This window comes from Microtus ochrogaster, chromosome 2 (genome assembly GCF_000317375.1).
Source record: "Microtus ochrogaster isolate Prairie Vole_2 chromosome 2, MicOch1.0, whole genome shotgun sequence".
Classification (NCBI taxonomy): Eukaryota; Metazoa; Chordata; class Mammalia; order Rodentia; family Cricetidae; genus Microtus; species Microtus ochrogaster.
In genome coordinates, this window is record NC_022010.1 from 98,285,023 (window position 1) to 98,298,649 (window position 13,627).

General features: G+C 47.7%; 1 protein-coding gene across 3 annotated transcripts in view; it reads left to right on the plus strand.

Annotated features, from left to right (window-relative positions):
• Positions 1-13,627, plus strand: part of Eva1c (eva-1 homolog C) — a 74,241-nt gene that overhangs the window by 48,674 nt on the left and 11,940 nt on the right. For all 3 annotated transcript variants that reach the window (XM_005345347.2, XM_026783753.1, XM_026783756.1), the window contains exon 5: positions 11,445-11,588. In XM_005345347.2, coding sequence (XP_005345404.1) covers positions 11,445-11,588 — 144 coding nt within the window. The remainder of the gene's footprint in view (positions 1-11,444; positions 11,589-13,627) is intronic.

Genomic DNA, 13,627 nt, shown 5'->3' on the forward strand with positions numbered 1-13,627 from the left:
GCTGAGACAGAGTCTGCAGTGTGCTGAGACAGGGGCTGTGGTGTGCAGAGACGGGGGCTGCAGTATGCAGAGACAGGGGCTGCAGTGTGCAGAGACAGAGTCTGCAGTGTGCAGAGACAGGGGCTGCAGTGTGCTGAGACAGAGTCTGCAGTGTGCTGAGACAGGGGCTGTGGTGTGCAGAGACAGAGTCTGCAGTGTGCAGAGACAGAGTCTGCAGTGTGCTGAGACAGGGGCTGCAGTGTGCAGAGACAAGGGCTGCAGTGTGCTGAGACAGAGTCTGCAGTGTGCTGAGACAGGGGCTGTGGTGTGCAGAGACAGGGGCTGCAGTGTGCAGAGACAGGGGCTGCAGTGTGCAGAGACAGGGGCTGCAGTGTGCTGAGACAGGGGCTGCAGTGTGCAGAGATGGGAGCTGCAGTGTGCACAGACAGGGGCTGCAGTGTGCTGGCAGAGACAGTTCCTCTCTTCAGTGTTTCCAAGCCTCTAGCATTAGGAGAAGAAACCATGCATGGCCTGGGCCATCATGGGACCCTTCTGTTCCTAGGCTTGCTGTTGTAATAGGAGCAGCGGGGCTGTGTCCCCAGCACCCTGGCCGCCTGCTAGCTTATGCCCCGAAATAATTACACGGACACTGTATTCTTTTAAACACTGCTTGGCCCATTAGTTCCAGCCTCTTCTCGGCTAACTCTCGCACCTGCACTAACCCATTTCTAATAATCTGTGTAACCCACGAGGTGGCTTACCAGGGAAGATCTTAACCTGCGTCTGTCTGGAGTGGGAGAACCATGGCAACTCCTTGACTCAGCTTCTTTCTCCCAGCATTCTGTTCTGTTTACTCCGCCTACCTAATTTTATGTCCTATTAAAGGGCCAAGGCAGTCTTTTTATTTAACCAATGAAATTAACACAAGCCAAAAACCTCTACCCCATCATCTCCCCTTTTTCTGTTTAAACAAAAAAGAAAGGCTTTCATTTTAACATAGTAAGATTACATATAACAAAACAGTTATCAAGTAAGAATTACAGTTACAATATTTATATCTATTTTATCTTTTATCATAACAATGGAAAACTATAACTATCTATCTATTCTTCAACTCCATCAAAGACTCCAGAAGGATATAATACTACCTAAGTAAACAAGAAATAAGAAAACTCTAGAAATGACAGAGACATCTTGCTGCCTGGACAGTCACCCAAAGTTCTTTTGTACTGTTGGGGCATCCATCTTCAGCCTTCAGGCCCATAGTATCCAGCAGACATTTTCATCAAGCAGGAAATTCCAAAGACAGTTCAGTCACTTTCTGCTGTGTCCTGCAGAATGTCTCGCAGACTCTTTCATGAGTCAGGAACCCCGAAAGACCAGCTTGCAATTGTCCCCAGGCTGCCTCAAGTCCATACTCATTCCTCCGGTCGGAACCATGCATGCAAAGTTACCAACCTTCGGGTTGAAGAGATGGCTTGGTGGGTAAAATGCTTGCTATGCAAGCATAAGGACTTAAGTTCTAGTCCCTAGCAATCACATTTTGAAAAGTCAAGTGTGGGAGTGCACTCCTGCAATCCCATTACTAGGAGGCAGACACAGGAAGGTACCTGGATCTTTTGGGTCAGCTAATCTAGCTAATTGATGAGACCTAGATATAGTGAGAGACCCTCTGTCAATAAATAAATAAAGGGGAGCACAGAAGACGGACATGCTTAATGTTGACCTCTGGCCTCTATGCAGGCATGCACCACACACACACACACACACACACACACACACGCACGCACGCACGCACACACACACACTTTTTAAAAAAAACTGTAAAGCTGTAAACTGGAGCTGGAACGATGGCTCAATGGCTAAGAACACTTGCTGCTCTGGCAGAGACTCAGGTTTGGTTCCCAGCACCCACACGGTGGCTCATGACTGCATATAACTTAAGCTCCAGAGGAACGCACAGCCCCTTTTGGTCTCCATGCACCTTTCCAGTGTTCATACATACATGCATGCAGAGACACTCATAAAATAAAAATAGATAAGGGCTGGAGAGATGGCTCAGTGGTAAAGAGCATTACCTGCTCTTCCAAAGGTCCTGAGTTCAATTCCTGGCAACCACATGGTGGCTCACAACCATCGGTAATGGGGTATGGTGCCCTCTACTGGACTGCAGACATACAGACAGAATATTGTATACATAATAAATAAATATTAAAAAAATAGATAAATCTTTTAGAAGTTGCAAACCTTTGCAGGCTAATATTTCTTTGTCAAATTGGATGCTAAGAAGCCTGTGCTCTTTGGACAGGTAAACTGTATCAAGGTTGCTAACTGCACCCAGCCAGTACTCCCCATAAACTCATCCATTTGTCCCTTTTGTATAAATATACTTAATGTCACCCATGTCTCCCGAGGTGGCCCATCCACCTCCTCTCTGACCCTCGTGTCTCCCCCGGGTGACAGCACACCTCCAATTTGATCTCTTGGCTCCCAGGCATCTCTCAGCATCTCTCATCTGGACCACCGGTTCCCTCCTTTCTCCACTGAGCACCATCTGGAAGATTTCCCTTAAGTTAAACAGACCACACCCCTGCTGTGGAAAACCCTGCACCCTGCCCATTGTAAGCAGACTTAGAAGCCCGCTGTAGTGCTGTTTCTCTACGGCCCTCCCTCGTGACCTCTGTAGCTTCTGTGTCCTTCCATACTCCCAGGCCTGTGCACAAGTTGTTCTTTGACTAGGGCTGTTCTGTCACCACACCATTGTATGGTCAGCTCTGTCACTCTGCCTAGGAGCCACCCTGAATGTCACACTGGAGAGGTTTCTCTGTCACCTGCCAGAAGATCGCTTTGTTGTTGCCAGCTCTGTCTTCATTGTGGAAAACTCCATGCCATGAATGGGTGGCTCATTCTCCCAAAGGCTCAGCTTTGTAGGGACTGTAGGGATTCTCAGTGACCAGAGCAATGTTTGTCACAGGATGGGTGCCCTGTGAATCCTTGGTGGGTGAATGAATCAGAGTCCCTTGTAAGCACGGCCATGTGTCCACCCTCTACGTTGCAGGCTGGGATGTGGGTCTGATGTTAACATGGCCTCTGAGCTTTCCTGAGATTCTGGAAATCCAGATTTTTTTTTTTAAAAGTGAAATGTTCCAACTTTTAAAACACTGAACAAGCCAAAGAAAACATGCCTAGAGGCCACATCCGGGCCACAGGCTGCCAGTGTGTGTGTGTGTGTGTGAGAGAGAGAGAGAGAGAGAGAGAGAGACCTCTGCTCGCTGTTCCAGCCATTCCCGCGGCCCAGGCACATGGCTTTGAAGAAGGGGAAAGGCTCAGTGGACTTCACCCTAGACCTGGCATGGGCTCAGATGGATGCGCACACGAGAACTGAGGGCTGGTTCTCATCAGGGGCCTCTGAAGGGGAGCCCTGGTGGTTGGCGTCCCAGAGCATCTGGCTCTCAGATTGGGTTGTGTATTTTCCTATGCATATGAGCTGAAGTCTGGCGGGTCTGCATGCTTTAGATTCAGCACGGCCCTCTGGAAGCCCATGCTTTGGTGGAGATGAGACGCCTGTCAGGCATCTAGCGGCTAAGGACCATTCTGGCTTTCACCAACAGCTCAGCATGGCTTCAGCATTCAAAGGCTGGGAAGAAGATATTTCTCGAACTTTTAAAAACATCATCGTTGTCTTTGGCACAAACACAGGAACATCAAACAGTAATAATAATAAGATTCAGATACAGTTTTACCAATCAAATGACAAGATATTTATTTTTCTGAATTTCTCTTAAGCCCTGATGTCTAAGAATGAATTTTGTAATTCTCCTTTAGCCTGTTTTCCTTTAACTTTGTAGCAGTGGTCTTTTTCTGAGTGGCCAGGTGACCCCCAACACTACCTGCCATCCTGCTCAGAGGACTCCACACTGGGAGGGTTTTGTTGTTTCTGAGTTTCAGAATACATTTTGTAGACTAGGTGATGGTAGGCTATGTCTTTGGGATAAATTCTCACATGTTTTATATCAAAAGAGGGTGGGGTCTGTGTACATTATCAGATGCTTCCTGACTTATATGTATAAACTTATCAATTTGGATGTGCAAGCACATGTGTACTAATTTGCATATATAAATAGTGAGGTAGAAGTTTGGGTTGCCCTGCAACTTTGGCTGTCTGATGTTTGATTTTCCTGAAGGTTTGTAAACAGCCTGTAACGCTGCTTTATTTGCCCTCCTCCAATGACGGATGGCTGTGAGCCTGTCCCCATGCTTGGCATGGGTAGTGGGAACTCTCATCTCTTCGAATGACGGATGGCTGTGAGCCTGTCCCCATGCTTGGCATGGGTAGTGGGCACTCTCATCTCTAGCCTCTCCCCCTTTCCTCCCTGCTGGAGTCTTGACCAAATGACCAAGTTCATAAACTTTTTTCAAGTTTCTAGTAGAGCAGAGGATAACCCACATTCTAATATTTCTGAACTTGTAGTTTAGGTTTGCTGCATGTGACTGGCTATTGGTTTAAAAATGACATTTTACTTACTATTTGGAATCTCCATACATGTATACAGTATACATGTATACCATCTTATACTCCTACTGCCGCCATCCAGCTCCCCCTGGACCTCCCATCCTGTCTCCTTCCCAACTTTATGTCTCCTTTTAAAGGATTTTGTTTTGTTTTGTTCTGTTTTGAGACAGGGTTTCTCTGCGTAGACCTGGCTGTCCTGAAACTAGTTCTTTAGACCAGGCTGGCCTCAAACTCACAGAGATCTACCTGCCTCTGCCTCCTGAGTGCTGGGATTAATGTATTATTAGTAAGAGTCCCCCGAGTTCCATTAGTGCTGACCACTTTAGATTCTGTCTGTGTCACGTGTAGAACCATTTACAGAGGAGCTGACAGAGTGACTAGGAGAGGACTCCCCATGGTGGATCTCACTGTGTGTGTGCCACCCTCGAAGTCACAGGGATGATGCTACTGTGCTGTGCCAAGCGTCCCCAGGGCTGCCCAGAGCCTCGCTATCAATGAGCACAGGACATGAGAGTGCTTACACTGTGGCTGTGTTCTGGGGCCCCAGAGAAGACAGTGGCCCCCATTTCCCATCTGAAAGGCAGCAGGCCAGGCTGAGCATGGGAAGGTGGGCGCTGAGGTCATCCGCTCTGGTTGCACATCACAGCCTCATCTAGGGCAGGACTTCTGACAACCATTTCCTGCAGGTAGATGTGTTCCTATGCCATAGCTGAGAGAAAGATAAACAGACGTTGCTTGATGCCCAAATCAATGGCTGGAGCAGGCCAGACACCTAGGGAAACGTCTAGCTTGCTGTCCCCATTTGGGGTTCAGCGGGGATAGCCACACTGGAGCTTCTCTTGACTTCAGGGTGTAAGGATGCTCGATGCTGGGATTTCCATCAAAACCGCTAATTTTTCTCCAAAATTCTCATCAAGATCCTCCTAACCTGTCCACTGCCCTGTACCAAAGCTACTACCTAAGCCACTCATTCCGAAATACCAGCCCTTGTATTCACTTCCTATTGCTATGTAATAAAACACTTCACGCTTTAATGGGCTCTGATAAAAACGCTATCATCTTGCTGCTTCTGTGGGATAGGAATTCAGGGGCATCTGAGAGCGGAGGCTCTTGCCTTGGATGTGGGGAGGTCTCCCGAGGTTACAGCTCTGGTTGGAGGGCCGAGCTTCCAAGGTGGCCAACTGATACGGTAGGAAGTTGGCACTGGTTGTGGTAATAGGCTTCAGTTCCTCCCCTCACAGGCCTGGGCTGTCTTTGTGAAGTGGGAGCTGGCTTCTGGGAACGGGATGTAAAAGAATAAGAAGTCAATCATCTCTCTCTCTGTCATACTGTATAGATCCAGCCTGGTGCATGTGGGCAGAGGGAATTCATGGACATAAATCCCTGGAGAAAACTATGGCTTCAAACCATGTTGAATACCATATGATGCCCCACTAAAACTCGCACACTGGAATCCTTGCTGCCAGTGCCTGAGAATCTGCATTGGCTTAGGGATAAAACCTATAAAGGGGAGATTAAGTTGACGTGGGCTCATTCAAGAGGACCCTGGCCCGATCAGATTCATGCCTTTATAATAAGAGGCAGTCGGGACACAGGCGTGTGCAGCGTGAAAGCCACGTGAAGACAGACAAGTCAGCCCGAGGCCCCAGGGAGCCAGCCCTGCTGACTCCTCAGTCTTGGCTTCCCAGTGTGAGGCTGGTACGTTGCTGCTACCCCAGCAAATGACCATCAACAGGGATGGCTACAGCTAATGAGTGCCAACAGAAAGTGACATTTTATAGTCCTATGGGGTCAAACACAATGAGGTCTGAGTTCTTTGCATTGAGGATGACCCAGCCAGAGGCATTTCTGAAAGATCTTGAAGCCAGCCAGGCCTGTTACCACTAAAGGTCATCTGGGAAAGGGGGAAATGCAGGAAAGGCATGAATTCAATGGACCGTCACCAGCCTGTGAGCACCAGTCAGAGCAGCCCTTTAACTTGAGCCAGAAGGGAGCCTTCCCAAAGAACGGGGCACTGGGGTGTGCCTCCACCACGGTGTGTCATTTCCTGCTATGGTCATATTTTCTGGGTGGGCTCCAGGGATTTTGCTGTTTCCTTAATAAGAGAATGAGAAACCACACAAAGGGCCTCAAAGGCTAAGCTAAGGCTGTCCCAAGGCCAAGTGTGGGCAGGCCTGGACTTTTCAGCCAAGATGAAGGTGCCAGGAACTCTCCACTGCCAAGACTGGGCCACTTAAGAGCAGCCAGTCCAATTATCTAAATAAACACTGGCTTGCAAGAGTGATTAACTTTAGGCATAGTGCTAAACAATTGCCAGAAAGCAAGAATTCAAATGGTCGAGTATCTTGTTATCACATGTATTGGGGAGGAGGGAGCTTGGCAGCATCAGATGGGGCAAGCAAAACCTGTGTGGGCGGGGCCTTAACCACCTTTAAAGAAACTGCAAAAGCCTGGGAATGGTTCTGAGCTCGGCACCCACAAGGGCACAGCCAGCCCTGAGTCAGCCCTGAGCTACCCTGGCCACTTCCTTAGCCACGGCTAAGATAAATGCTCTGGTGAGAGATGAAACCTTTGGGGGTAAGATAAGTTCTCTCACTAGAGTATGGGGTACGCTCGGATTCTTTAAGCAGGGTCCTCCTATCCTAGACCTGGAAGGTTGTGTTCTTTCTCTGCTAGTCTTTAAGACTATGTTCAGGCTGCCCTGAGGATGTAACTCAGTTGGGAGAGTGCTTGCACAGAAGGCACCGGGCTCTGGTTTGATCGCAGCATTGCATAAACCAGGCATGGTGATGCGTGTCTATAATACCAGGACTGGGGAGATGGAGGCAGGAGGAACAGAAGTTCAAGGCCATCCTCAGCTACAAATTGAGTTTGATGCCAGCCCAGGCAACATGAGACCTTGGCTCAAAAAAACACTAATAGCAACCACCTATAAAAAAGAAAAATAGTCAGGCATCTATTTCTTCATAGCTCTAAGAAATGTCAGCTTTCTAGAATATTCGTTTACATCGGTAGTACACAATGGCACTATTTCCCTAAATATCAGCCTGTCAGTGTGTCCCAGGGTTCATCCTCCGGCACTCTCTGGCAGAGCAACTATGACGAAGAATTCCCACGGAAAGTCCCATATTCGCAAGCAAACGTCTAGCTCTAAGCAGGTTCAACGTGACATTGCTTATTGTGTAAATGGGGGGTGGGGGCGTGGTGGCTCACGCCTTTAATCCCAGCACTCGGGAGGCAGAGGCAGGTGGATCTCTGCGAGTTCGAGGCCAGCCTGCTCTACAAGAGCTAGTTCCAGGACAGGCTCCAAAGCTACAGAGAAACCCTGTCTCGAAAAACCAAAAAAGGAAAAAAAAATGTGGAGGGATAGCATCTGAATGTTGCACAGGGTTTACAAGCAGATGAGAAACAAGGCAGCTCTTTATAACTAAGCTGGTGGGGTTGGAGAGGTGACTCAGTGGTTAACAGCATGCACTGCTTTTGCCAAGGTCACAGACCAGATTCCCAGCCACCTGTGACATCAGCCCCTAGATCATCCCAAGACCTCTGACCTCCACAGGTGCCAGCATTCACATGCACACACTCGCACACTGACCTACACACACACACACACACACACTTAAAATAAAAAATCTGAAAATAGAGCTTATGTTTACATGGTCACAAATGTATTGATAAAGGGGAAGAGCCCCATGCAAAGTTAAATATGTGTGACACAATTGGGGGGGAGGATGTTTACACAGAGGAAAGTCGCAAAGGGATGTTCTTTTAAACGTTTTTTGATTTGTTTGTTTAGTTTAGTTTATGGACATGAGTGTTTTGCTTGCATATATGAACATGTGGGCCTGGTGCCTATGAAGGTCAGAAGAAGGCGGCATTAGATGTCCTGGAACTGGAGTTACAGACAACTGTGAGCCACTTTGTGGGTGCTGGGAACACAACCAGGCTCTCTCCAAGAGCAGCAAGTGCTCTTAACTGCCGGTTCATCTCTTGTTTGAAAAAATGGTCTCATATAGCCCAGGAATGCCACAAGTTCCTGATCCTCTTTCCAACACCTCCCAGGCATGTGCACCCACACTCAGCTCAGAAAGGTTAACGAGCTCAGGGGGGTTCCTTCTTGAAGAGCAGCATTTGCCAGGGATTTTTTTTCTCCTGTGTTGTTTTATTTATACATGAAAACATGAAGTTATGTAAAAAGCAAAAATAAGAGTTGTATTTTACAACCTCAGATTCCTAAGACAAATTTTGAACCTCACACAGGTACAGTCTTCCCTGTACAAGCAATATCTACAGAGACTGTATTCACCTTCACTTCCTAGAGAATCCCTAAGAATTCCTACTTAGGGGAGAGGGGAGGGAAGGCCAGTGGAGATGGGGCTGGTTTTAGTCTGGCGTATACATACAAAATGTGACTTAGAAGAAACAGAACTTTTAAAAAAGATTTTATTTGTGTGTGTGTGTGTGTGTGTGTGTGTGTGTGTGTGTGTGTGTGTATGCCATATCTGTGTGCAGTACTTGAGATGGTCAGAAGGGGGTGTTAGGATCTCAATGTGAATATGGAAACCAAACTTAGGGTGGAGCCATTTCTTCAGCCTCTGAACAGTTTTAAAAAAAAACTGGTAAATAATCTTAGCTCAGAAAACTAAATTATAATGAAGCTGCTGAGGACAACAAAAACATATCTACTCTGCCTTACATACATACAAAGCAATAAATAAGGTAGAATATTGAAAACATAAACCCCCCATAGTGTCTGAGAGGAGAAACCCTCCCTCCCTAGTTTCTGGGTAAAGCTAAGTTTTACAAGAATAGCTCGAATACCATTGCAGAAACTTTTACATTTTAAACAACATACTCCAAGACTCTCACCATTCAAACACTGGCTTCTATTTCAACACAGATTTTTATTTTTGCATTTAAGGAACTTAAGTCCAGGCCCATAATACCAAGATTTAGAACACTGAGGCAGGGGGTCACCAGTTTTAATCTAGCTTGGCGTAGACGGTAAGATCTTGTCTCGAAGATAAAACAAACAGAGCACATTAAGGAAGCTACCAAGCATGGTGGCTCACACGTGCAATCTTGGCGTTTAGGAGACAGAGTCAGGATTGTCACAGGTTCAAGGTTAACCCGGGCTGTATGTAGAATGAGATGCTATCTCAGAAGAATTGTTTGCAAACCAAGCATGCACGTGCATACTCTTCCATTTTCAAACCATGCTAATTCTCAAGACCTTGGGAAGGACCTTAAAAGAAGTGTGTTGGGGTGATAAACCTGCTTTTCCCTATTAATCAAAATGGCTTCTGCCATCCTCGGGGGTCCCCGTTCATCTCCCTCCACACCTCCGTTTAAGCCTTAACGTTTAGTTGTGGATGTAGCATATACATTTTTCCTTCACAAGCGCAGAGATGGCAGATAATTTAGACGAAGGCCGTGAAGGTTTCCCAAACAGGGCTTTCCCTCCTGTGTTAGCCAGCTTTGCACTGTCACAAAACACCCGAGGGGACCAACACATGAAGACCGAAGACCGGAGGTTTATTTTGGCTTAGTTTTCAGAGGCTCCAGTCCATAATTGATTGGTCCTCATGCTTTTGGGCTCATGGTGCGGAGCATACCATTGTGGGAGTGTGATTCGGCAAAGCTCTCACCTCACGACCAGGACACCAAAAAGGGAGGAAGTGGAAGGAGCCAGGGGCCAGCACCCCCATCGAGGTCATGTCTTTGATGCCTGGAGGACCTTTCACCAGGCCTGTCTACCTTCCAGTAGTGCTTAGCTGGGGAGCGATGCTGTAGCAAAAAGGCTGTGGGAGGACATTTAAGACTGTGGTGATGTCTAACACCAGTGACAGTGATAACGTCATGACAGTGATGCTAACCAGGTCCCTTGGGTGCCAGCATTAGATACTGTCCATGACGGATATCAGATGACAATCACACGGGCCCGTGAGCCAGTTCTCTGTTGTCCAAGTAGGGAAACTGAGGCTTTGCAGGAATAGTGGCCAGTCTGCTGCTGCACTCGCGTTCACTGCTGTGTTTTCCTGCTGCCAACATCCCTCGGAATCTCAACCGCAGCAGACTCACGAGTCTAGGATTGTTACTGTAGCCAATGTTCTGTTAATAAAAGAGCTGAAACCAAGTAACCTGGAAGGAATAGGCGTTTATATTTAGCTCAATATTGCAAGGACTGAGAAATCTAAGTGCATGGCCCTGGCTTCCCGTCAGCATCTGAGGGCTGGCATTTTGTCACAGTCCAGGGCATTACAAGAGAAGGCAGAGCCAGCAACCCGCTTCAAGGCCTCTTCTACTATTTTGTATGTGTATGTGCTTGTGTGTGTGAGAACGCACATGTGTGGATGTGTGTCTATGAGCCAGAGTTCAACCTCGGGTGTTGTTCCTCACGTGCCAGCTAGCTTGTTTCTTGAGACAGCTTCTCTCCCTGGCCTGGGGCTCACTAAGTGGGCCAGGCTAGTTAGTCAGTAAGTGCCAGGGACTAACCTGTCTCCTCCTCCCAGTGCCTGTATGGTCAGGAGGCGACACCAAATTCTCCTGGGTTTACAGACAGCTGTGAGCTGTTCCGTGTGGGTTCTGGGAACACCTCAGATGGCCTGGAAGAGCAGGCAGTGCCCTTAACTGCTGGGCCATCTCAGCCCCCAAGACATCTCAGCCCCCCCCCCAACACTGCAGGGAACCACCAAAGCATGGCATAGCCAATCCACCCACGACTACATCAGAATTTCAAGATGGTGACAGCAGGTCCTTAGGCTGAGCTCAGGGCGTCCTGAAGGCTGATGGCCAAGCTAGTACAGAGCATCTTGGGTGATTCAACAAGACAGATCAGGAGAGAAACAGTCTTTGTTTGACTGGAAGTTTGGTGCGTGTATGTACAGAAAGTGCTATAAGCTGTGCGGCCAAGTGCGACGAGCCTGACGCTCTCACGCCCCTTCCCTTCCAGACTGCCTGTCTTACACAGCGTTACAAGTCCTGTCCAGGAGGTGCTATGGGAAGCAGAGATGCAAGGTCGTCGTCGATAACTACCACTTCGGGAGCCCCTGTCTTCCAGGAGTGAAAAAATACCTCACTGTCGCCTACGCCTGTGGTAAGAAAAAACTCTCAGCCAGCTCTGTGTTCACATGCCTGTCGGGAGATGATAGCCATGTCCAAACAGGAGTGTGTGTGACGCTTTAATTGCACATAGTGGGCCGTGCATGGACAATAAGCACAAGCAAGAGAGGGAAAAAAGAGGGAAGAACGAAGAGAGGTTTATTGACTACAGCAAGTAAGGAGTTCACCAGGGTCATTCAAGTTTATACGTCTAGGAAAGCACCTTGGGGGGTGGTCTACAGTACTGGGCATGCTCAGTTGGAGTTCATAGTGTGAGCAGGAAAGATGGCTGAAACATTCATAAGATTAGCTCAGCATCATGGTGTAGACATTACAAGGTGAAAATGGTGGACAGAGACTCCTCTGGAGTTCCTCCCGTAAAGATGGCAAACAGGACGTGGGTGGAGCAGCGCACACGTGCAACCCCAGCCTTCAGGAGGCTGAGGCAGAAGGAGCGCTGGGAATTCAAGGGCTGGCCTGGGCTACGTAGAAGCTCCTATTTCAAAGCAACAACAATAATGATCACGACAGACAGGAACGCTTTGGGCTGTACACAACATCTCTTTCCCAGCGCGCTTTTATTTGAAATCAAAGGAAGGGACACTTTTTCGAGTCTATTCACACCGGCACTTGCCGTGAAGGGCGACACCCCATTTGGTTGCTGACAGAAAGAGCCCCACAGCTCAGCTGGTTACCGCTGAGTCACCTCACACACACCCAGACCTTTTCTCTCAGTTAGCCTTGTTTATGGCGTTCACATCAGATAAGCAATAGGGATTTCTTTGGTCAAAAATTGTTTTGGGAGCACATCAGGTAATCAGATTGGCCGTGGATGGGGCAAGCAGGGAGAATAAGCAACTGGGGTCAGAGTTGAGGTCACTGAGAACGAAAGAATTCTATCTTGGTTTTTAGGGAGCCCTGAAGTGTACTGGTGTCGGGTGAGTTTGGTTTCTTCTTAGGTTTCCTGTACCGTTTGGAGGCCCTAACTGACGGCCCACTGTGCTGCCAACAACTGCTTTAGCTGCATGCCCTCAGCATGGATACAGTACAGCAGAGGCTCCCCAGGCTTGCAGCAGCCCCTTTGCTGGTCCAGTGTCTTTAGAAGGAAGTGAAATCCATGTTCTACTTGGATTCCATCTTCAGGAAACCACTTCAAAGCGAGTCAGCAGCGGTTTTCAGGATACTGTGGGGGTCCAGTCTATAATCTCGACATACTGGTTGTTCTTCTGAAATGAGCATGGAAGAGAAGGGAAATGGGGAAGCCCAACAATGAAGAACTTGATGCCTCCCTTGAAGAACATTGTTCATTAGGCTTTGGATATTGAAACAGCTTTATTGAGATAGGAATGCAGAGTGTGCCTGGTCAAACAAACAGTCTATGGTTTTTAGAATATCCGCGAAATTATGCAACTGCCATCATAAGCAGTTTAAGAATACTGGCATCGCTATAATCCATTCTGAACCAGTTTTGAAAAACAGGGCCTCATGTCATCCAGGGCGGTCTTAAAGTCACTGTATAGTCAAAGACAACTGTGAACTTCAGACTCTCCTGTCTCCTAGGCGCTAGAATTATAGGCGTGTACCATGATCACACAGTAAACAAGCAAGCTTCCTATGGTGACCTGTGTTTCACAGCTGCGTGATCTGCTGGGTTGTTGACAAAGCTCATCCCAGAATGCCCTTCCCCTTGAGCTTCTCTCTGCAGTTCTGAATCTCTATAGCCTCTGCCATTCACAGAGAGCCAGGAGACAGACCTGAGAAAGAAATGCCACATCTGATGGGGAAAGACAGCACACCCAGGGTTTTACTGCTGCCAGGGGATCAGAGAGAGTATTCTTTTTTTTTTCCTTTTTAATATTTATTTATTATGTATACAATATTCCGTCTGCGTGTTTTGCCTGCATGCCAGAAGAGGGCACCAGACCCTATTACAGATGGTTGTGAGCCACCATGTGGTTGCTGGGAATTGAACTCAGGACCTTTGGAAGAACAGGCAATGCTCTTAACCTCTGAGCCATCTCTCCAGCCCCCAGA